Here is a 25,104-nt window from a genome sequence, read left to right on the forward strand (position 1 = left end):
AGCTGACAAATGATGAGAGAAGTGCCGGAGTTTAACTAATGAAAATTGATACTGATGGGTAAAGTTAATGATAACAGAGGCAAGAATTCATACACACAATATCTTCTGATCGAACTGACTCTTATATTAAAACAGACATCCCAATCAATCCATTTCATATTACTAAAAAAGTACAAACACAGATCTGCATAAATTCAGCCAGAATGTCATTTCATCAAATCTATGACGTCGTAGATGCAGAACTCGAGAGCCTAAGGCATTCACTCTGGCATCTCTTGAGACAAGTATCATTCCAATTGGGAACTTGGTGTTGATTAACACAAACAGTTCGAGCACACGCATCAGCACAAGCATCGAGTTCAGAAACTCCACAAACAGTAACACAAGTATCAGGAGTTGGTTCTTTAGAAAATGCCCCAACCTTTTTTAACATTCTCTTAGATGTGCACACCCTTTCACAAACAAATATCTCATCAGAGCTCTTCTCTCTCCCTCTTACGCTTTTCAATCTCTGCTCCTCTGCACGCCTGTTCTTCATCCTCCATGCTTGACCTCCCACAACTGCTGGAACAGCCGCCCCCAATACTGACCACCACCAGTCCACCATTATAATGGGCAGATTTACTCTCTCCAATTTCTTTCTAACTTGTCTTTCTTCAGGTACAAACCTGTATTTTGAGTATAAAATTATTTAATCAGGTAATAGTAATAATGAAAACAACAGAAGAACTGGTACATTATAATCATTCAAATTATAATCAAGAACTAATGCTTCCCTTGGTTGGAAGGAATAAAAAGCAGGTGCTAATGATCTGAAATCTGTAATATGTAGTGGCTAGAGACATTCTTAATAAATTTCATTTTTCATATCACTATATAATTAGCGTAAGAAATTTAGGTGGTTGATCGTCTAGTAGGTACCGGATCTCACACTGCTAAAAACAAGAATAAGAAACAGTGATATAGTCCCTGTAAAAATACAAATAAATAGAAAATGTTCAGTAAAACTACTTTTATATTTGTCATAATATCTATGATTTTGAAATGGTTTGGAAGTAACAAAGCAGTAAAATTAGAAATATTATAATATAACCTTTTATTGTAATAAATATATAAATTAAAGATGTTTTTAAATAATAACTAACAGATATAAATCAGAAAAGTAAACCAAAAAAACTAAACACAAATTATTAATAAAAAATATATTTAATAGTAATTTGTGATTTGCACGGGATATAAGCTAATTAATACAAAATTAAATATATAGCTTCATTCCACCAATTCAGCCATTCAGGAATTAATGCCTATTCCTTCTTCCAACTCTTTTTTTTTCTCACAAACCTCATCGATCATTTTAAATGTTGGACCGTCTCCTTTCTTCCCTCTTACATCCTTGCTTTCGCATTTAAATTAAGAGTAAATTGCAAAGTGATGGCCGAACTTTAACCATTTTAGCATTTTAGCATTATAGTAATTCTTTAAAAAAGTGGCTAAGGGTCACTTTTTTGAAGAAAAAAAAAGAGTAATTTTTTACTCAGAAATCAGCCCTTCACCATTTTTTTTGAAGCATAAAAACAAGACATGATCACCATATTACAAATTTGAAATTTTGGCCACCAAAGTGCTAGACAGGATTAAATTTAGCCACAAACTCAATAATACACTCTTAAATTAATTAACAAACTTCCAAGTTATTCCTTTTACAAAACACACTAACTCTCTCTTAAGCCTGCTCCAAATCCAAATTCCCAACAGAAAATACTCAATCCAGGCAAGAAGGGTACTATGCATCCAAACTGTTACTTTAGCAAATCCATATTTTTCCAAATTATGTTGTTCACTTTAGACTTTTGTCCTAAATTTTGATATCAAACTAGTAGCTAGACAGTGTCAACATTTAAACTAAACACTAATTTATACGCTATTTATACGATCCATTACTAAAATCCAGTAACCACGCTTTCGGCCTATTCATAGGCAATAATCAGTGAAGAACTAATCTTTGAGGGCATTTCCGCATAAAGAAAAATACCACCAAGAACAACGCCTGCCGGTGATTTTAAAAATAAAATATTACATAAACCCTAGATTCAAAATTACAACACTATCAAATTGAGGGCATACACAAATGGGTAGTTATAAAAAAGACCAAACACAACTATCCGGGCAGAAAAACGTAAATTGATACACGCATAAAAGCTGCAATGGATGGTCCGAGTAATATGAAACTGCTAAATTACAGGAACAAGAGAACTTTTGGGGATTTAAAAAGGCACAATCCGTGTAACTAAAATTCAATTCAATGCATATAGAAAAAGAGAGCGAGATGTGATATACTTACAAGTCAGAGGCGGAGAAATAGAAATGGCTGAAGGGGTTTAACTTTTAAGAGTGAAGCTATCCGACTGAGAAGTGAGAACAGCTTGGCGTGTATTGCTGGAGTAGTATGATAATTTATTAATTACTCAATTTTATTAATTCCCTGTTTATTTACATTTTCTTTTCCGAACATTTTGAGCCTTTTTTAAATTTCAATTTTTTTGTATTTTTAGTGTATTGATAAAAATATATTAATAATCATTTTAAATTTATATTATGGAGTTTAACTATCATAGGACTAGTGTAGTTACGATTTCCCACCTCGCGGATGGATCATCTAGTCATACCTAGGGGTTGGGTGGGTTAATGAAATTTGTCAACCCAACCCAATTAATTAGGGTTTTCAAAATTTCAACTTAACCTGAATCATATAAATTTGTAATCCAAACCAATTTGTAGTACTTCAGTTTGGATCGGTTTGGTTTGGTTTGGTTGGATCGTATAAATTTGTAACACGAACATTTATATTTGTCTGCTATTTAAATAAATAGATTTAAGATCACAAATACATGTAAGTGCCAAATCAATGAACATAGTATTCATGTTTGTGTGCTCTTAACCGAGCATAGTAATAAATTTAATCTCATATTCTCATTCATACATTTAATCTCATTTACATTTAAGTAGCAAACAAACATTGTTATCTTGAATCTAAGAAGCGCACAAATACAATAAATCAAGTAGACTAGATTAATATGTGATGTGTTGTATAAATTTTACATGTTCTTGTACATTTCAATCGGGTTGGGTTGGATCGGTTTACAAAAATTGAAACCCGTGTCCAACCCAATTAAATCGGGTTAATACTTTTTTAACCCAATTACGTATCGGGTCAAAAAAAATTCGGATCGGATCGGGTCAAAATTGGTCGGTTTGGGTTAGGTTGGTCGGTTTCACCAACCCGTGTACAGCCCTAGTCATACCCATCTAGTCCAACTCCAATCCACTTACGAACGTAATTAATTTTAATATCGGTTCTAATTTAAGCTCTGCATTATATATAAACAGGATGTATTCTAGCACAAACTTAAATGCGAACCAATTTTTTTGAAAAATGGGTAATTTTGTAAGCCCGAGAATGGAACTCGAGTTGAGTCTTCGCAAAGGTGGGGTCTAGTGAGCAGGGTGGGGTAAGGTATTGATTTTTGAGTTTTGTCTCGAGTCCATCTGAGTCTGTCCGGAATTTTACTAAAACTTTAGTGAGCCCAACATGAATTGAGTGGGATCGATAATGGACGCGGAATAGTTGATGACATACGGGGATAGATCCGGAATGGGTGAAGGCATATAGGATGTGTGAGTTTGTCTGGCTGAGTTTATGGTTTATGATTTAACGTGACTTATCTGACAAGTTGAGAGCTTAAAATGTCTGTTCGGGTAATTTTGACTTATTAATAATTTATGAGTTATTAAAAATATAATAATAATAATTATAACAATAAAAGTGATTTATGAGTAAGTTATGACTTGGGAGTATTTTTTACAAAAAAAAAATCAGTCACCGGAAAAAGTAAGTTTCCAGCTTATTTTTGATTTTAAACCGACTTCTGACTTATTACATAAACAAACATTTTTTAATTTAAAATTATAGATGATTTGAAACCGGATCATTAAACTCAGACAAACAGACGTTAAATAATAAAGGGCTTGTCTAACCTTTGCCCTCTGGCACAGGTTAAGAACATTTAATGTGCTTAGTTTTCTGTAGATAATGCACATTATCACACACAAAGTATTAATTACTAATCAGGAATTCAAATGTTCACATTTGTTAAGCAAATTTGATATTTTATTTACTCTTATATTATATTATTATTATATATATTTTTTAATAATATTAAATAATAAAAAACTCATAGATTTATTATTAAATATTAAATTGGCTAGTTTTAGTTAGAAAGCTGATTTTAATTAGAAAACTAGTGTGCATGCAGGTTGCAGGGGGGCCTCGTTATTATTTGTAGAATGAAATTAATTAAAATTTTTATATAAAATTTGATAAAAAATTTATTCTATATTCTCTGACTTTTTTTAAAAGAAAATAATATTTTGTTATAAATATATATTTTGAAGAATAAATCAAAAATAAATATATAATTAGTATTTAAAATTTTGATTAATTTCATGCACATACACTGATACTCATACAAAATGAAAGGATAATTAATGATAGCTGTTATGACTTATCCTGTGCCCCGAGGGCACAGGTTAGACATTCCGAATAATAAATCGTGCTGCATAAGTTAGGAGAAACAAGCTGGGCCAAACGGGTCCTGCAAAAATTTCTTTATTTGTCTTCCCATTAGATTTCAAATAAATAATCGTATTTAAATATTACTGCTGCTTACTGCAAGGTGCAACGAATTTCAATTACAATTGCGAATTCTCGAGAGTGAGGTGTGTGCAACTGAGAAATCTCGAAATTGGGTCTCAAACTTTACATCGTCTTTCGAGCCACAGAGCTTCACTATCCAATAGCTCTGTCGCTGCAGGAGACCAAAAGATTCAGTTTCATGTACACACATAAAAGCTGTATCAATCCTTCGAGCATCTAGAGCACAGATTGTAAGTATACAATTTCTGAGCTTTTCTACTTTGTTAATCCTTAGCATAGACTTAATTAAATCTATCTTTTCATGTAATTAAATGCTGTGTACGTCATGGGCAGATTTTTTAATTTTTTTTTATAGTATTAAGTTGGGTAGAGATGAACTAGATAATGTGAAGGACATGGCAAGAATTAAAGAGCTTAGAGTGAAGTGTAGTATGAAAATGTGAAGAGGTAAAAAAGGTTGTAAGAGATGAAGATAAGATGTTGTGAAGTTAATAAACTCTTCCCAAAACCCTAATGTTGTGTTTGGTTGGGTTGAATGAAATGGAATGAGTATAAATAAAAGAAAATAATAGAGCGGAGGTGGGAGGATTTTGAAAAAAATGAGTGAGTGCAAATTTTGTATGATAAGATTTGGGTAGAAAATAGGCAATGATAAGGAATGGAGCATTCCTTTACAAAATGTAGGGTTTGAGCTCTAGTTAAGGGTGATAGGAATGGAATGGTTGAAGGAATGAAATTATTATACATTCAATTAAATTATAGTTCAAATCTCATTCCATTCCCTCCATTTTCATTCACCCCAACCAAACACAACATAAGATTCTAGGAGGAGAGCTTACAATGTATGCCCTCTTACTTAATAGCAGGGGTATGATTCTATTTTTGAGTCGGCTTGAACTCGATTTGATGATATGGGTTTGACTGGAATTTAATGTGGAGCTTAATCAAGTAGTTGGATTCCAGAAAAGAAATGAGTTGATCTAATTTTGGACAAGCTCAGTTCTTTTGGCTCGAGTATTTTCCATGTAATGTAATTGGTTGGGCTTGGCTTTCTATTGTGTTTAAAGATTAATGTTAGAATTTCTACTAGCTCCTAGCCGCTCCTAGCTCGGCGTTCAACTCGATGTCGGAAGCTTGTTAGGCTTGAACTCAACTCGTTGAATACAAGAGTTAAAATCGAACACAGTTTTGAGACTTGATATATTTGTAACTCTGCAAAAATATGTCACCGTAGTTGAATTGTTATTTTCTGATCCGGAACACTTATGTTAGTAGATGTGAACAAGGGAGAAAACTTATAATTAAGATTGTGAATGGAATGCTTGGTGGCTGATGCAGTGATTCAACTCTGATTGTTATTGACTAGTCGCTTACTAGTGGACCTAAAAATAACAGCCGGAACACTAAATAAAAACATGGCTCCCTTTCTGGTTAGATTATGTTAGCAAATGCTTGGACCAAATATGTTTTTGCTATGGGGGTATGTCTATTTACTGGGGACGTTCAATGCTGATCCATTATACTCTTCTTGTATACAAATGTTTGTAGTAAATATATATTTTCCCTCTCCGGGAATTATATAATTTAATGACAATTTTAACCTTACTCTTATTAAAAAATTTACTCGTCACTATATTTTGTTTCTCAAATTAGGTGCAAGTTCATACATACTTTCAGCAGTCTTGACTCTGTACTAAGCAATACCTTAGATACGAGATTGGGTACCAAAATCTGGTCTTAGAATTTAATGATGAGATTTTAGGTTGTGTTCACTTGGAGTGAATGGAATGGAGGGAGAATGGAATGAATTTTGTACTCAAGAATGATGTTGATCAAAGATAATGTATACAATTTTCATTCCTTCAATCATTCCATTCCCACTATTTTAACTAGAATTCTATCCCACATGTTTCGGAAGGAATGCTCATTCCATCTCTACATTATATTTCTTTACAATCTTTATCTCAAAAAATTTGAACTCATTCATATTTAGTCACAATTAACTCATACTTTCTTCTTTCTCCATAAAATTTCTATATAATTTTTCATTCCATTCTCCCCTCATTCCATTCCATCCAAGTGAACACAGCCTTATTTGTTTATCTAGCAAAATTTATTTGCCTAGCTAAACAAACATCGACTGTTTATTGTTGATATCTCTGCCGCCCTCATGCGGTAAAGTAGCAAGTGTTGTTTAGTTTTACATACACCTAATTCTAACTTTAGGATCTCAAAGATAAGATCAATTCAGAAGCACTTTATAATAAAAAATAATATATAGCAGACAGAATTCCATTGTCTAATTGGGGACCTTGTAATAGATTTGGATTCTATCCTACAAACATATCAAGATAATAAATTCAAGATAAATAATAGCAAATGGGTCTTGGATTTATTTTTGACCTTTGAGGAGCCGTATGAGATGACAATCTCATGTACGGTTCTATAATAGCGTTGTGAACAGTAATGTTATCGTCGACTATAATTATCTTGAGTAGAATTTAGTTAGGTGTTTATATGCATACTTATCAAATAATTGTTTTAATTGAACTACAGATATTTCTATATGTCTTCGATCTGATATGGTAAATTATTTCTCTTCTAAGTTAAAAGTTTGTGGTTAAGTATATTCATCTTAGATTTTTTTTGAATTTTCTATTATATTCCTTGTTAGCAGACTATATAATATATTATGGCTTTGAAATTTGGAAGGATCAAGTATGGGATTGAGAATAATTGCCTCAAATTTAATCTATCAAATCAAACACAAGCTAGTAGTAAGGCTATCTAAAGAGAAATATTCGTTTTAGTGTCAGAAATAGCTTAATGAGTATAAGGAACTCTTAAATTCCATGAGATTTTGACTATGGCTTTTGCTACTCTCAAACTTATTACTTATAGCATTAGAGATATTATCAAGCATTTAAATAGTTTTTTTTAAAATTATAACACTTAACCAATATGCTATGGGTTGTGATTCTTTTTGGGTTTTTGGTACAGTATGCCAGCCTATATTGTGAAGTTAATTGGAGATTTGACAATTCTTGTCATGCACTTTGCGAAGAGTGATGATGTTTGAGGCATTTCGAACATATGCAGATGAAATATAATCACACATTCAGAAATGCTGTTACATCATGAATGAATGAATGTGAGATCATTTTAGTATAAGTTCTCGTGCTATGGAAGCATTATTGAACTTTGTACCAGAAGGACCGAAAACGTAACAAATCACACTTTATACTTTCTACTGGAAAAAACCTTTAATGAGATTTAAAGTAACCCGTGTATTAATATTCCATCTGTTGTGTTATATTTTTTGTTTTGATTTTTTGATGCTACCAATTGTTTGATACATACACGGATTTCCAAGTGACGAGATGCTAAGAAGTTTCTAATGATTTTTAAATAGTAACACTTTAAAGCTTTGAGCTAAGATTGGATAATGTCTTCTCCATTTTTGATAAACAGATTAGGTAATCGACCCTGCAATATTGAGTAATGGGAAGTATATGCAAAGAAAATATCGAAAAGAAAAGCACAAAAGAAGATGCTGACAACCACCTATCCATTGATCTAACTCTCGGGGATGTAATATGGGTTAAGATAAACAAAACCTCGTGGTGGCCTGCACAGGTTTGTGAAGGCCTGGAGCAGATATCAGCATATTGATATTATGTTTCTCTTATATGTAAATGCTGACAGCACTCTCATGTTTGGTAGGTTTTCAATGAAGATAGCATGAGTTGCAATTTTAATCCCATCAAGAAAGCAGACAGTGATGTACTTGTGCGATTATATGGCAGCTATAGATAGTCAGTATACATGCTTTTTCTTTTTTTCTTTTTTTTTTTTCTTTTGTAGGCATGTGTGCTTCTGTTTATCATCACGCTCCTGTACCTAGTTAACTAATATCAAATTTATTCAGCTTGTATGTAGATCCCGTTGTATCTCGCTCAGAGTTTGCCTGTGTAAGATCCACCACACTCTTTCTTTTCAGTTCTGAGATTTTGATTCCAAGTTTAGGGAAATAGAACTGTTTAAGTTAGACAAATTCAATTTCGATTGGATAAGTGATAACTTCATTCATTTAGCAAAAGAGATGGCATCACCGTAAAAAGGTTTTTTTAATCCACAGATACTACTGGAGAACAATGGGAAGTACGACGAAATAATGATGAAAACCTTAAAGAAGGTAGTCTATCTTCAGTTGTTGCCCTCATTTTTATTTTTCCGAAATGATACCTTAGAACATGTCTGATTTTGGTGCTATGATAGCTACAGCTGTTCAAATATTGCGGCACCGAGAAGTAGTTTTTGCGCTAAAGTTGTATTTCAACTCTTATGCTAATCTTAAAATAGCCATAGCTATTTTTTTATACAAGTTAAAGTTTCCCCTCTCCTTTTTTTCTTCTTTTTATTAGTTGATGTGGCAAGGATAACTGCAGCTGTTTTTGGTTTTATTTAAAACCGATTGCTTATTTGTGCTATTTTGCATTTAATTTAAGCTGTGCATTGGATCAATCATTTTGGAGTCGAGTTCTGTACTAGCTTCATCACCAATATTAGATGTGCACTGATTTAGACTTGCTCTCAGTTACTAGTTTTGTTGTAATTTCATTAAAATTGCTTTTGATTGGATTTGAGTGTAGGATCTTGCACGCGTTAAATACGGTCGATCAAAGGGAGAAAGAGCAGAACCCAAAGGTAAGCTAAAATCATGTGATTATATTTTCACTGTAACTTTGTAGGGAACATGGACTATATTTGATTATGTTCCAACAATCTTTAACTAATTTCCCGTGATTTGTGTATTAAAACGTTTAGGATGATAGGAATATCAACAGTAACCTGGAAAATTTATCAAGTATATTGTAGCAAAAGAATTTGTTTGTCATTTTTTAAAAATGTAATAATTTTAGTTTTTTAATGTGAAATGCTGTTGGAAGTGATGGTGTAATGACAAAACTACCCCCCAACCTTTTCTAACAGAGGCAGGCATGTCAAAATATTAAGTTATGTTGAGTTAAGAGTACGTCATTCAAGCTAGTACTTGATCTTGCCCATGACCCTCGTCTTTTGGTCGGATTGATGTGCTAAAATTCATGTAATCTCCACCATATGCATTCTTTCTGAAAGCCAATCACTAAATTTGCCTAGGCGCATGTAAACTAGGTCACAAAGATATAATATCAGAGATCAGTGGTCATATGTGCTATACTTGGTAAGCCATTCCATATATGGTCCTCCTGGTTAGCTAATACAGACATGATTCTTATCAATCACACCTGGAAGCAGTCTAAAAGGTGCTATCAGGTAAATACAGGATCAATTCAGTGTCGAAATCTTTAGGGGAAGAGTCTGCTGACTGCTTAGATGATGCATGGATGCATTAATGCATTTTGTAAAGGGTATCTTGTTACTTGACATGCAGAAAATTAGGCTGTCGTTACCCGGTCTAGGTTCGAATTAAGATATAGACCCATAACTTTAATGACTCTATTTGTGTTTAGGATGCTGTAGATTAGAGCACTGCTACCTGAACGACCGGACTAGAACATGCACATAAATCATATACTGTCATCTATTGACTGTAAAGCTGCCGTATATAGATATGCGAATGATCTGGTGTAGTGGACAGAAGTCCGGGACCAAACATCTCGCTGTTGATAAAAAATTTATCATGACGATTACTGATAGTATGATTAGTTTTTTTAGTATCACCTTATAGTCGGTATGGAACTTGGCTAATCATTGATCTACCTCATTGTTTGCAAGTTGGGAATACCAGATGTTTGAGCATCTCAAGGGGAGTTAAACATTATGATGTGTTAAACATACAGTACACTGTACCCTACATGAATCCGCCCTGCTCTACTATACAAATACACATATGGACGTGTTCTGTTACTTTTATAAAAGCTCACAGCATAAAATACTTTGATCCAGCTGTCCTGAGCCTTCTGCTCTTCTCTGCATTGTAACTATATTCTTACAACATAAAGAATGTCAAGCACATATCACTTACTAGTCCTATAAAAACAGGGGAACTTTTAGGTCCTTGCAACATTTAAGCACTGTTGTGTATACATGTGTAGAACTAGATTGTAGAATCTGGGACTATCAGAGTGTTATATAACCTTATTCATGCATATATTTGTGCATGCAGAAAGAAAGACACCAAAAAAGGATAAGAATGGCATGGTACAAGCTGAAGAAGGCGGAAGCAGAAAAAGAAAGCAAGGGACGCTGAATAACCTTGAGCCAAATGGGTCAAAATCTGTAAGTTACCCCTAAGCTCAACATAATAGCAATACTAGTGCTGCTTTTGCATACTTATATTTTGCTGAAGTTGTAGATTTCCCTAGTCTCAAATACCTTTTCTAGATCATTTGAGATCAGTGATGTCTATCTCCCTATAAGATTTTAGTGTGTGGCAGACTACTACAAGAAGCAATTTTATCACTCACATTTGGAATTTAAAAACAAAATTTATAGGAATTTGGTCCCTCTTCTGTTCTGAGCATCCTTGGATAGTGAAATTTGTATTGTACGGCAAGCACATATATGCACTAAACAGTTATGCACTTTGAGAGCTTCCGATATTGGTACTATATAGAAGTTTAGCTTAAGTTCAATGTTAAGGTTGTCATAATCCTCAAAACTATTTTTGCATTTTGTTCGTTGGAAAGAATTGGCAATATAGAACTAAATAAATGTACGGAGAAGTTGGAGGTGGAAGAGAATGATGGGGAGGGATTTACAAGATGATGAGTAGGGGTGAGCATTCGGTCGGTTCGGTCCAAAACCGGACCGAACCGAATAGACCGAGAACCGAAGTTTAGATTTTTTTCGGACCGAACCGGACCGAAGTTTTATAATGGACCGAACCGGACTGAACCGAATTAACCGAAATAATTCGGTTCGGTCCGGTCCGGACCGAAGGAACCGAAATTATTTTAAAAATAAAAAAATATTATATTTTTTAACTAAAATTCATGATTTATTTGAAAATTTTCATATTAATTAATCACCCCCAATTCATTAAAGATACATATAATTAAATTTACAAACTAGATATTATAATTATAACATATAAGATACATATATAATATAAATATAAATTAAAATTATATATATTTTGGACAATTCGGTCTATTCGGTCCGGACCGAAATATTTTTTTACGGACCGGACCGGACCGAACTTTATTTCGGTCAATTCGGTCCTGACCGAATGGACCGAACTTTCAGAAAATTAGGACTGAACCGAACCGAATTTACACGGTTCGGTCCGGTTTTTCGGTTCCGGTTCGGTTTTGCTCACCCCTAATGATGAGTGCAAGTAAATTTTTTTTTAAGAGGGGAGCGAAGTAGATGATAATATGTGTGGAGGATAAAATTAAGAGAAATGAATGACCATTTATTTGTGGATTGAAAGGACCGCAGCTTGATTTAGTTTTGCAAAGTAAATGAGTATGATGTATAAATGTCAATAAGCTGCCAATTTCAGTCTATTTACACCCCTATTCTGTTTGACCAAACAAATGCAACTCCAGTTTAAATTTCTGGTTTCTAGTCTAAACACTCCTGAACTAAAGCCTAAAGGTTTTTTTTTTTTTTATTTAAAATACCTAGGTTATATTCTACAACAAAAGAGTGGCTGTAACCTGCTTTCAACCATACTTGTAAGTGTAGTTTCAATCTTGAGGGTTTAAAAGTGAAACATGTTGCTGTGTTGTCCATATTGCATGATAAATTAATTAAGTCAACTTGGAAAATCCTGCCAAACTGGTCATGTAGTCATGTCATTATAAATTCCTTGTAATGAATTTATTTTAAGACATTAAAAGATACAGAAAAGCAAGTACAAGATGGGTTAGTAAGTTGGTTACCACTCACCACTTGGTGGAATAAAAGCCAACTTATATACAGTAGTAGAGTATGAGTTCTCACCTTAGTGAAATAGGGTCTGGGTTTCATAACTTCCAGAGAATAATTGAAGAAAACAGAAGTATGCACACATCTGCAACTGCCCACATTAACCTTCTATTTGTCTGGTTGCCTCCTATTTGCTACATGTTCCTTTTAGCATGTGTAGGTAAATAGGTATATATTTAATATGATGTAGTAAAATTCCTTAAAGCAGCCTTGCCAAGCTAGTGGCCTCTACCTTATGTATTACTGTGCATATAATTTTTAAATGTTATGCTGTGCAGGAGCCAACTACAGAAGAGAATTTACAAGAACAACGCAGTGCTCGAAGGATGAAAATTATGCAGAGGTTAGGTTTAATTGCCCCACCCGATTCCCCATTTCGCCCAAAGTACATGAACCAGGACTAAGAAGTTGTAGAGGGGGTCTGTATTAAGGTGTGATTTCAGTTGGCCTCCATTTACAATTTAAGCGTTCATTCGCGTTCGCGGTGGTCAATTTTTTTTTAGATGATGAGCATTAAGACCTTTCAAACTATAGATGCATAATGCTGGAACTTCTGTTGATGCGATGCCAAATTTTCTGCGTAACTTTTTGGTTTCCTAATTTATCTGAATCAGTATGCAGTAAGGCCGATCTTATTCAGTTTTGGCTATGAACAAATCCACCTAATATAGGAATATAACGGCAGTAACATTTCTTATTTGTTCAAGGGTACAGGAGATGATTCCTGTACTGCATTTTTACGGATGTTATCGTAAAATATATAGTGGTATAAGAGCATGTGCAAGAGCCCTCTGTACGAGCTCTTAGATAGCTTTTTGTAAATGCATGGGAGAACTGCTTTTTTTTTCTTTTTTTTCCTTTCTAAAAACAGTTTTTGAGTTAAAAAACTGCTTTTAGGAAAAAACGGTTTTAGATTTATTAAACAATACCTACTTATGAGTGATAAAGCTGTTTATTGTTATTGCTGTGTAGCAGCAATTTCACACGGTACCTTCATCAAAATAGAGCTTCAAGCTATACTATATTACTTTAACATCCACCATCTCTTTTTTTTTTTTTTGAAAATGAGAATAAATCTCAACGAGCATCGGCAATTCACCGTGATAATTCTTTCATTCAAGAAAGCTTATTATCTAACCGTCGGACATGCAAAGATGAGAGCAAAGTTGGTGGATGAACAGGAGTGATAAAGCCTGTATTTTTGAAAAAAAAATGAAAGTTTACTCGGTTTTAATCACAAAAAATGAAAAATGAATATTAAATATGTATAATAATATATGAATGTGTAACTATAATAATTTTAAAAATATTGTGAATGAAAAGTTCATTTTTTTATGCACAGTAGTTCTGAAAGAAAACAGTCCAAGGACATGTGAGCGTGCAGGCTGTGAGTGAGTCCCCACAACTACAGTTCCCGTTTGGTCACCGAGTTGAAGATAAGGTATACATACGATGAGCTAGTTTAGGATAAGACTGTACTTTCAAACACCGTGTGCTTCCACGGATATACTTCCATTCCATCTGTTCTGGTAGGGTTCGTATCCAGATATACACGGCCCTCACTTACCACATGCATGGTGGGTGGTCATTACAGCATATATGTACATACTGTCTACTTCAACATGATGCTGTTCTCTTTCAATTTTTCAACAAATTTGGGACCCCATGCACTTGCACTTGTCATTCACCACAATAATTTAGGAGGATCGTGGTTTATTCCATCTTTGCCATTGTCGTGTTTAGAGTGACAACCCAAAATTTGAGAGAATTAAATGTATTTTGGTACTATAAAATTAACAACAATAGTTGTGAAGATGAAAAAAAATTGTGATTCTCGGGATTTTCTCAAACCAGATTCATCAGCTTTGGACCGACTGGACCGCAAGCTTTTCCCAAAAGTAAAAGAATTAGGCGAGCTACTGAAGATTAAAATATACTCTACTATTTGACTTCTGAATTTATGTGGAGGCATACTGGCAATCTGGCAGGGTACTGTGCTGCAAACTCAGAGGTAATGCCAGCTTGTACGCAAATCAAACAAGTGAACTTTTGAATGCGAATACTTCAAGTCAAAGTTAGCTTCGGGTCAAATTATGGCTCCAAACACATTTTATGACAAATTTCTATAAATATTAAAAATAAAAACTTAATTTATTGAACATATTATAGTAATTTTATAAAAATTTGTTATGACAAAATCAGTTTGAAAATCGAATCGACAGATTTATTATAGGGAAATTAATCAATCAAATCGGCGATTTTAGAGTTATGCTCAATATAACAAAAAAGATATAATTCAAATAATAAAATAAATTATCACACCCTTCAATTTTTTTATATAATTATTTGATTCTTTAACACACTTCAAGGAATTTTTATCTTATAATTAAAATGATTTTTGTATCTAACAAAATTGTATAATTACAACTATTTTAATAATAATACTTTCTATGTCCCCAAATTAGATGAAATTTGTTGATTTTAAATACATCAGTTTCCGAGCCTTTTAAAGAGACCAAAGCAAGTGAAACTAAGTGCAAATATAGGATAGTTTCACTTTAAAAACAGGATGAAAATGAAAGATCACTTATTTTCATTTATATTCACTTGTTTTCTCCCTTAAAAAAAATTCGAGAATAAGAGTCTTAGTAACGAGTTACTAGTATAACTAAAACATGCCTACATGTTTGAAGTTAATTCAAACTTTAACTAGAATTGGAACTCAAATTCAAACCTATAGAATTGTTGCTCAATAGTACCGATTGGCCTAAACTTGTTTGAAAAATCATGATTAGTAGCGATATTGGAGATAATAATGGCAGTGACAAAATTGTAAATAAGAAGTACATGCTATCAAATCAAATGGATGGGGTGGGAGGAAAATGAAGACATCCCCCATAGCACAAAAGAGAGAACCATCAAGAAAACATGTCTGTGTCAAATGTCAATCCACTCGGTCGGGAAAGATGCTGGAAGAAATGCGTGTCTATATGTTTCACCTTCTCTCTCACATTACACTCGATGTCATTATTATTTCTCAAATATAATTTCATATCTTACTGCTCTCTGTGTATCTCTACATTTTTTACAGTTTCTTTTTAAATATCCCACTCATTTTTTTACATTACAAAACTTTCTTAAAATAGTTAATGAGTTTCACCACTTTCCAACTTTTTCACACTACTTTTACTCCACTATCTTCTTTTTATATATTAAAAATCAATAGATCTCACCACTTCACGCACTTTTCATATTCTTTTCCACTACTTTATACATATTTCTTAACCTCCGTGCCCAAACTCAATATAAAGTATTGAGGGGCGGAGAGAGTACTGTAATAATAATTATCATTATATTAATTTTTTAACTAAAATTCTATAAATATAAAAATATGATAGTTATAGAAACATACTCCCTCTGTTTTGAAATATAAGTCGCTTACTTTTTCACACGTATTTTTAAATTTCAAAAATAATGATTTCTAGCATGCGGTCAAAACACTTAAAATTAAGTGTAAAAAAATCAAGCGAATCGGAGAGAGTATCAACCATCCCATTCCTTCAATAAATTTCATAGATAGATTGTCATGTGGTCCCTCTCCCAAACAAATCTCTTTTTTTCCAAAAATGCCAAGTCGGAACTAGCGGCGCCCTATGCTAGTTTGCTTTGATTCTAAGCTCACCCACCTCCCCTCTCATCTCTCTCCCCCACCCAACCAAATCTCTCTCGTTTCACACACACACCACACACATATACACACACAACCCCCTCCCCATCCTCTCTTATTTTATCATATCCCATCCCTTTCCATATCCATATCCAACCCTCTTTATTCATATTAAATTCAATTTTAAAAAACATGAAGGGAGAAGAATATCCAGAAGAAATACACCCCTCTACCACCACCACCTCAATGTTCTCCAAAATCCACCAAACTCAAAATTTCCACCCCATACCCCCACCCTACCACGTCACCACCTTCCCTCAAGACCCCAACACCCCCACTTCCAACTCCCCTAAAAACGAGCCCTCCCAAAACGACGGCGCTTCGATAGAAGTCACTCGCCGTCCACGTGGCCGCCCGCCCGGATCCAAAAACAAACCCAAGTCGCCCATTATCATCACCCGAGAACCCGAACCCATCATGTCACCTTACGTCCTCGAAATCCCCGCCGGGTCGGATATTATCCACACGGTCACCACCTTCTGTAGACGACGGAACTCGGGTCTTTGTATTCTAAGCGGGTCGGGTATGGTCAGCAACGTCACGCTGAAACAGCCGTCGACTACGCCCGGCGCCACCGTGACTTTTCACGGCCGTTTGGACATGTTGTCTATATCAGCGACCATCTTGCCAAACCTAGCAAACAGCTTCACTATTACACTGGCGGGCCCACAAGGGCAGATTGTTGGCGGGGCCGCCGTGGCCCCACTGGTGGCTGCTTCGACGGTGTATGTGATTGCGGCGTCGTTCAACAGTCCGGCGTATCATCGTTTGCCGCTTGAAGATGGGCAGGAGAATAATGAAAATAATGGCGGGGGAGCTGACGTGGCGTCGCCGTCGGGGGGTTCTGGAGGCGGAGACAGCGGGCATGCGATATATAGTTGTCATGGGTTGGCGACGGATGTGATATGGGCACCGACCCCGAGGCAAGCTCCGGCGAGTTATCAGTGAAAATATTAGTTTGAATAATGTTAATGATGGTGATTATTGTTATTGAGTAGGGTTTGGTACTGTTGAGAGAAGCGGGGAGATGCAAATATGCAATTTGGTAGTCAAAGTTGATGGAAAAACTTAGTTATAGAAGATTAGTTTCTGTGGTTAGAGAAGTTGATGCTTGATGGTTTGTACTTTGTAGTTTGTAATTTGTATGCTCAATGTGTCCATGTTTACAATTTTTTGGTTTGAATTTTTTATTTTTTGTTTTATAATTTTGATGAATTTAAATTTTAATATTTAGTGGACATTTTTAAAAGATCTTTAGGTCGGGGACTGAAATTTTGAGGCCGTTTGGCTGAGTTTATGTTCATGACTTAATGAGATTAATGTCTGTTTATGTATTTTTGACTTATTAATGACTTATGAGATATTAAAAATATAATAATAAAATAAAGTGATTTATGAGTATTTTATAATTTAGGAGTAATTTTTGTCCAAATAAATTCAAAAAATTTAGTCATAAAAAGAAGTGCCTCGGACCAACTTCTGACTTTAAGTCAGTTTCTGACTTAATTCTGAATTTAAGACGATTTCTGACATATTACACAAATAGATATTTTTTAATTTAAAATCATAGATAACTTAAAATTCGGATTTAAGTCCACGCAAAACTTTTTGTCAAAGTAGGATGTGTCCCCTGTCATTAATATCATCATCTCATTTTTCTTTTTACTTTTTTAGTTATTTGATACGTATTTTCAAAAAATATAATCCTTTTTTCGATTTATATATTTAAATATTTTTTTGATATTTATAGCTTCTCGAGTATAAAAAATTAATAATATAATAATAACATGTTATAAATTATATGTTAAATCAGTCCTATAATTTTTATATAATCAAATTCAAAAAATAAAAATAAATTATCAAAAAAATTAACATTTTCAAATAATTCGAAAGTTGACTTGTACGGTACGAATAAGCTGATTTTTATTTATAAGAGCATCTCCAACCATTGAAAGTCTTTGGCTAAAAAGTGAGTTAGCATACTTAAAATAAAAAAAATTAGCTAAGAGCTCGAAAAACTCAACTCCAATCATAGTCAGCTGTTGTCTATAAATTTAGCCAACCTCCTTTGGATGGCTAACGAGCTGTATTCGATTGAGATTTTAATTGATTGTTTTAGTTTATGGATTTTAAAGGATTGTGTTTGATTTTGATTTTATGCGGATTCTTGATAAAATGTCACAGAGTTTATAGGATTTGAGCACAATACTTCAAAATCCCATTGATTTTGATTTTGGTGGGATTTCAAAAAACTTAAAATACACTGAAAAATACCACAAAATTCATCATTTTATGAAATGCAAAAAAATCCATCAGCATTTGAATACCATTAGATTTTAATGGATTTCAAACAATCCCAATTGAATACCATCGGATTTTAAAGCATAATTTAAAATCTCAATTGAATACCACCGGATTTTGTAGCATAATTTAAAATCCCAATTAAATACCTCAAGATTTTAATGGATTTCAAACAATCTCAATCGAATACACTCGAATTTCATGAATGCAAAAAAATGTTTTAAAATCCTAATCCAATACACCCCTCTAAATTTGTCGAACCTCTGCAGGTCTGTAAGACATCTGTAGAAAAATTGCATATCATTTATTACCATATTGAACTGATATATTCTATTTTAACAATCTAAAATATTAATAACATATTGTTTTTAAATTATAACCAACTAATATAACCAATATTATTGAAGCAAAATGTCTTACATATTCTGCAAATTTTACATAATGTTTTACATGTCTTATTTAGCCGTTTTATATGTCCCATTTAGCCAACAATCATAACCTAACGCGGTTGAAGAAGTAGCGTGAAAAGAAAAAATTGGCTAATAGGACTCATATTTTTCGAAGGAACTTTTTGTTCAGAAATATTGGGCGAAGTGGCGAGCTATATATTTTTTGCCCTTCGAAAATAATCCCGTCGCCTGCTCATATCGGACGCAAAACGAGATAAGAAAAGTGATAGTGATTGAGTTTGAAAAAAGATAGAGGAGTATGGGGGTTTGGGGAGTGAGGTTGAAGATAGGGATATGAATGGATCGACTGATCTCATTGAAGAGACGAAGCCAGCTGAGAGTGCGAACGTAGATGTTGATAATATTAATGATGCCAAACACAGCATAGTGACCATATAAGCATTCAAAGCACAAAATCTGTGATTATAGCGAGGTGGTTCTGAAACTTCTGGGTCAAAACTGGCTCATGCACCAGGCTTTCCCTTTTACACTACATCTTCTTTGATACCAGTGTGATGGGGCCAGAGAATTTGTGGCTAGGGTTGCGTTTTGCTTCTTTCATCTTTCTCATTATGTAGCAGAGAGCATGGTACATTTTATAGGATGTAGAGTCTAGGTTACTATAAATGCTTTTCAAATTATGCCAGAAAAACTCAAACAAGAAAGCCATGACTATGGGGCTGTTTGGCTGAGCTTAAAAGAAGTGACTTATTGCTTAAATTAAAGTAAAGAAGTGGATTAAAAGTGAGAAGTTGGTTTGGACTTATAATCTATTATAAGTGTTTGGATACAGCGACTTATAAGTTTTTAAGTGTTTGGATAACTTAATTTATAAGTTGGTACAGTTTCATAGTTTTGTAATATAATTATTTGATATTTACGAAATAAATTGAGAAAAGTTGATGAAAATATTAGATTAGATTAATATTTATATTATATAAAAAAATTATTTTTGATTTGCTTTGTCTCACATTTTGTTATAAGTGAACATTTATTTATTTCTTAAGATTATATTAAAAATATAATTTAGGATGAATGAAAAAATTTAACCTTATTATAACCAAACTCCGGTTATGAATGAAAAGATCTACAAGTGTGTTCAAAAATTTATATAAATATTAATATATGATATTAATATATTTGAGTATTTTATAAACTTCAAAACAAAATTTAAATAAAAAATTCTTTATATTCAACCATATTTGTGGGAAGATAACATGATGTAATAGCTGCAGGAACAAAAATTAGACAATAGTAGGAACTGAACTAAAAGAAGCAGAAGCTGATGGTAAAAAAAAACCAGGTTACAGAGCTTCTTTTATCTAACTTCTTTTACCTGTTTTAAGTACTTCATCTCAGTAGCCAAACACCCTGCGGAAAAAAAGAAGCGGGCTTCTGGGCTTTTAAGCCCAGAAGCCCGGTTCCCAAACACCCCATATGTAAATGTTTTCTTTATCCAAATCCAAAAGAGCCAGAAGACTCGACTTTAATTTTCGCCACCGGGCTAGAAACTTGTGGGCGGATGCATAAATATTTACGTCATTGCAAGCATTTTGACATTTTTTTATAAAATATAGTTTTATAATATCTTCTTATTTTTTTATTTGAATAAATTTAGATGTCAAACTTTTATTTAAAGAATTTTCTTTAAGAAAAATTATTTTTAAACTATATTTTATAGAAATCTCAAAATGCATGTCAAAAAACAACGTAAAGAACAAAGTATAAAGAAATATTCACGATTTTATCAATATTATTTTAACAAAAAAATTTATTATTCAAATCAAAGTATAAATGTATAATTAATAAATCAGTAAAAAGAAAAAAATAATCGAAAATTAATAAGGTTTTTTAGAGCATTAGCCGCAACCAATCAATAATCATTTTGCTTTCTTTAAGTTGTTGGAGCATCTTTGTCGAGTGTTGGGCTACAATTTTTGTTCAAAAACAAAGCTGCTGGCTGCTATAAACACGGTGGGCCGAAAAGGATAATGGAACACCCGGCGGCAAAAGAAGAAAACTGAACAAGTGAGCAGCTTATTTAGCCCCTTTCGTTGACCCCTTTTTGTCACGGTTGCGTATTGCGATTTGTGATGATACAGCCCATCATCATCTTTGCCTCCATACATGCATTTCTTACTTTAGTCTCTCTCTATAATATGTATTCTTAGAATATATTATACTCTTGATAAATTTTCTTTTTTTTTTTTAAACAAAGGTGTTAATCTAATAATAAAAAATCATACGAAATCTACACCAATGATCGAGTCGAACAAACAGTAAATTGCAATCGCCTATTCTCATACAAAGACAGCTAAACGATATTTTGAAGAAAATGTATATACAAGCACAAGTACCCGCTTCATGCATACTCGTTGAATTACTCGTACCCATTTCATCATGCCCTAATAGAGCTATCGACCAAAACGGCAATTCTTTGATAAATTCTCTTCTTAATATTTCAGATTTTGAAGATAAATATAGAATAATTTCTTGAAAAAAATTATTTGACTGAGCTTTGAAATAAATATATATTTATAGAATAAAAAGTAGCTTTATCAAATTGTGACGTGATTTCACAGTGGGAAATAGAATAAAACAAGAAATATAATTAATAAACAGTTGTCTATTAACTAATCCGAATTTCATTCTATTCATTTGAAATTAATTCATCCCAACCGAAAACATTAAATTATTTTTTGAAAACATTAAAATTTGTTTTTACTTTTAGTAAACCGGGTATTATAATAAAAATTTATTATTCGACTTGGACAGTGCATAAAGGCCCCGTTGGATATATTAGCCCGATGTTCGAAAGAGCCCAATTTATCTCCATTGGCCCAACAACCTCAAAACCCTAATCCCATCTTCATCGCTCCTACTTACTCCCGATGAGTCTGCAAACTAAAATTAGGGTTCTTTCTTATCCCTCAATTTCTCCCTCATTTTTCATTTACTAATCCTCATTTCATCTACAAAAAATATATAAGCTAATTCCAAGGCTTAAAATCCATTTGTTTCGGTAAATTTAGCTTTAAATTAGAATTGTGTGGCAGAATGGCCACTCATTTTAATTTCTTTCAATCACTCAACTATTCACCCAAAGCTCTCATCTTTAGCAATGGAAGACGAGGAATATTTCCAAGAAGATTCTTTGTTTCTGCTACAGTCGACAAATTTCACCAGCCCATCTCTTCTCAATCAAAGGTACAACATCAAAACACATACATTATATATGTAGCTAAATTTCTGTATAGCTGATGTAGAGGTCTGTGTGTAATTGATGGTAGTTTGTTTACTGATGCTAATTTTACATGATTTCGGAAGTTTAAATGTAATGTAGTTGTGTGAAGAATAATGATTTATTTCCAAACATTAGTCAAGTGCCTATGATTGATGTTGTGGTAGGTGCTGTTACATGTTTGGGACATTAATATCACGAGATGAAAATTTGATTGGTGGGTTTCCAACTGTCATTTGTATAAACTCTTGATTGGGTTCATCGTTGCTCGGTAGTTTTACTAGTTATATACTGAGCTCTATCTGGACCTTATATTTTAATAGTACGTTATGGAACAGCTGACAGTTTTCCTGTTGATGTATTGGAGAAGTATGAAGTATAAGAATTGTTTTTTTTGTTTATGTTTGTTGTGTAAGGGATGATTTCAGGTGTTTAAAGTAATTAAATGGCTCTAATGTTATGTTTTATACGTTAAACCAGACATTGGCGCTCTAATGTTATGTTTTATACGTTAAACCAGACATTGGCAGGTGTCACAGTCATAGTTGTGGGGACCGATGAATGTTTTGGGAGAGAAATATGTGGTGTCCATCGTTGCTCAATAAACTTAATAAATGATTATTTGAGCTACATCTGGACACTATATTTGAATGCATTTCTATGAATTTCATAATTTCTCTTTAATTAGTTACATATGGTCCAAATCAATCACGATGGTGTTATTAGACTTTGGCTTAGCTTAGTAGTGTTAAGAAATTCATGAAATGTAGTGATAGTTCTGTTAATATTATAGTCTCACTATGAAACTCTTTTGTTTTATTGCTAGAGTCAAGTGTCTTATATTCTTGCATATTTAACCAGACATTGGCAGATGTCTTTCCACAGTCATGATTGTGAGGACCGTTGAATGTTTTGGGATGGAAAAACTGGTGTCCATTGTTGCCCAATAATCTTAGTAAAATGATTATTTGAGCTACATCTGGACACTAAATTTGTAAGTGTTATTTGGATGATATTTGATATGTAAAAATGTAGGTATTTGCTTCTCTTTGAGCTAAGCCATCGAAGGAAGTTAAGTTGTTTTTTGTAATCATATTATTATTTAAATTTATTTAAATACAATTGTAGAACTAAAAGAATTCATGACATTTGTCTAAGATTGTGATTATGAATTGTGGATGTGTAAAATTTCTATATTCAGAATCAACATGTGTCAAGTAAAATGGATATAGCAGATGCAATTGTAGTTCTTATTTTTTATATGAGTTTGAACAATACTTTTTGGGTGGCTCCAGCTATTTTGATTATTTGTTATGACTTTGTCCCCTGTGCCGCACATTCAACAAAAAAATAAGTGAAGTAAACCTGAGCATCTTGAAACTAATTGTCATTTCATCTCCCTTACCATCTCCAAATTTTTAATTCTATATTTAAAGTTGATCTTTGTTCAATAGCTGATAAGTATCTAACGAAGTAGTTGACAGCTTGATATACTGCTAGATAGTGTGAAATGGGATGAGAAAGGATTGGCCGTGGCTATAGCTCAACATGTTGACACAGGAGCAGTCTTAATGCAAGGTTTTGCCAACAGGGATGCACTTGCATCCACCATTTCCTCCAAAAAAGCAACATTTTACAGTAGATCAAGGTCAAAGTTATGGACAAAAGGGGAGACCTCCATGAATTACATTAATATATGTGATATCTTCCTTGACTGTGATAGAGACTCTGTAAGCTTTGACAAATTTAAATCATACTGTATCATATGTTTTCATTTGTGTATGATTACCTATCTGAATTCTGATAAATCATATCACTCTTTCACAGATACTGTACCTTGGAGTGCCGGATGGCCCCTCATGCCACACTGGGTCAGAAACCTGCTATTATACATCTGTTTTTGATTCCCTAGATGGTTCACAGGTGTGTGTACTCAGTCTTTAATGTTCTTTACTCTATGAATATAGGCTCTTTTATATATTAACTGAATTTACCATTGTTTGGAAATTTTCTGTTTAGGCCGCAGAAAATAAGCTGGCAATGACAACATTGCAGTCCCTAGAGGCAACGATTGTCCAACGAAAAACAGAAATAGCAGGATCATCAATTGCAAAGCCTTCGTGGACAAGGCGATTATTGCTCGACAACAAGTTGCTTTGTTCAAAGATCCGGTATATTTTATTTGCTAAGTTTTACTACTAAATATAAACATTTTTATTATTCAGTCTAGTATTTATTTTGTTGTATGTTACTATCTTATGCTTCGTCATCTGAGGACTGTATGTCACAATTGTCATTTTATTTTTGGACATTTTTGTTGCAGTGAGGAGGCTGATGAGCTATGTAGGACCCTGGAAGACAGCGAGGAAGTACCACGGACTGCTTCGGAGATGGCAGATGTACTGTATCATGCAATGGTTTTGCTGTCTGTCAGAGGAGTGACAATGGAAGAGGTATTGACAGTTCTGAGGCAGAGATTTTCAAGATCAGGTATCGAGGAAAAGAATAGTCGTAAAAAAGATGAACATTGAATAGTTTTTGATGAAATTCCTAATAGAAATTTGTATATTAAATTGTGTTGTGTACAGAAATAGCGATTTGCTCAAAGCAATTCAGCGATGATACTAAATAAATAAATTGGGTAATTAAAGTGCTTAATTATATAAGATTTTGACATTCTATGTTGAAGGTTGTGGAGTATTTTCGTTCACGAAATTTAATGAAGTACTCCCTC

The 25,104-nt window shown here is 33.5% G+C and overlaps 4 protein-coding genes across 4 annotated transcripts; 3 read left to right on the forward strand and 1 right to left on the reverse strand.

Annotated features, from left to right (window-relative positions):
• Nucleotides 1–30: 30 nt before the first annotated feature.
• Nucleotides 31–2,468, reverse strand: LOC108214079 (uncharacterized protein At5g64816). The gene is made up of 2 exons (XM_017385869.2): nt 2,342–2,468; nt 31–668 (listed from the first exon to the last, which is right to left on the reverse strand). The coding sequence occupies exon 2, from the start codon at nt 605–607 to the stop codon at nt 221–223; it is 387 nt and encodes a 128-aa protein (XP_017241358.1). The 5' UTR covers nt 608–668; nt 2,342–2,468; the 3' UTR covers nt 31–220.
• A 2,170-nt stretch (nt 2,469–4,638) lies between these two features.
• On the forward strand, nt 4,639–13,276 carry LOC108210972 (uncharacterized). The gene is made up of 8 exons (XM_017382437.2): nt 4,639–4,944; nt 8,186–8,350; nt 8,438–8,529; nt 8,643–8,685; nt 8,853–8,909; nt 9,367–9,421; nt 10,884–10,996; nt 12,931–13,276. The coding sequence occupies exons 2-8, from the start codon at nt 8,216–8,218 to the stop codon at nt 13,054–13,056; spliced, it is 621 nt and encodes a 206-aa protein (XP_017237926.1). The 5' UTR covers nt 4,639–4,944; nt 8,186–8,215; the 3' UTR covers nt 13,057–13,276.
• Nucleotides 13,277–16,284: 3,008 nt separating this feature from the next.
• On the forward strand, nt 16,285–17,619 carry LOC108210904 (AT-hook motif nuclear-localized protein 28). Its single transcript, XM_017382363.2, has one exon. It carries the CDS (start codon nt 16,512–16,514, stop codon nt 17,325–17,327), a length of 816 nt encoding a protein of 271 aa, XP_017237852.1. The 5' UTR covers nt 16,285–16,511; the 3' UTR covers nt 17,328–17,619.
• Nucleotides 17,620–21,957: 4,338 nt separating this feature from the next.
• On the forward strand, nt 21,958–25,058 carry LOC108211137 (histidine biosynthesis bifunctional protein hisIE, chloroplastic). The gene is made up of 5 exons (XM_017382655.2): nt 21,958–22,336; nt 23,855–24,100; nt 24,198–24,293; nt 24,390–24,541; nt 24,694–25,058. Exons 1-5 carry the CDS (start codon nt 22,187–22,189, stop codon nt 24,899–24,901), a joined length of 852 nt encoding a protein of 283 aa, XP_017238144.1. The 5' UTR covers nt 21,958–22,186; the 3' UTR covers nt 24,902–25,058.
• The last annotated feature ends 46 nt before the right edge of the window (nt 25,059–25,104 follow it).

The sequence above is a fragment of the Daucus carota genome, chromosome 3 (genome assembly GCF_001625215.2).
Source record: "Daucus carota subsp. sativus chromosome 3, DH1 v3.0, whole genome shotgun sequence".
Lineage (NCBI taxonomy): Eukaryota > Viridiplantae > Streptophyta > Magnoliopsida > Apiales > Apiaceae > Daucus > Daucus carota.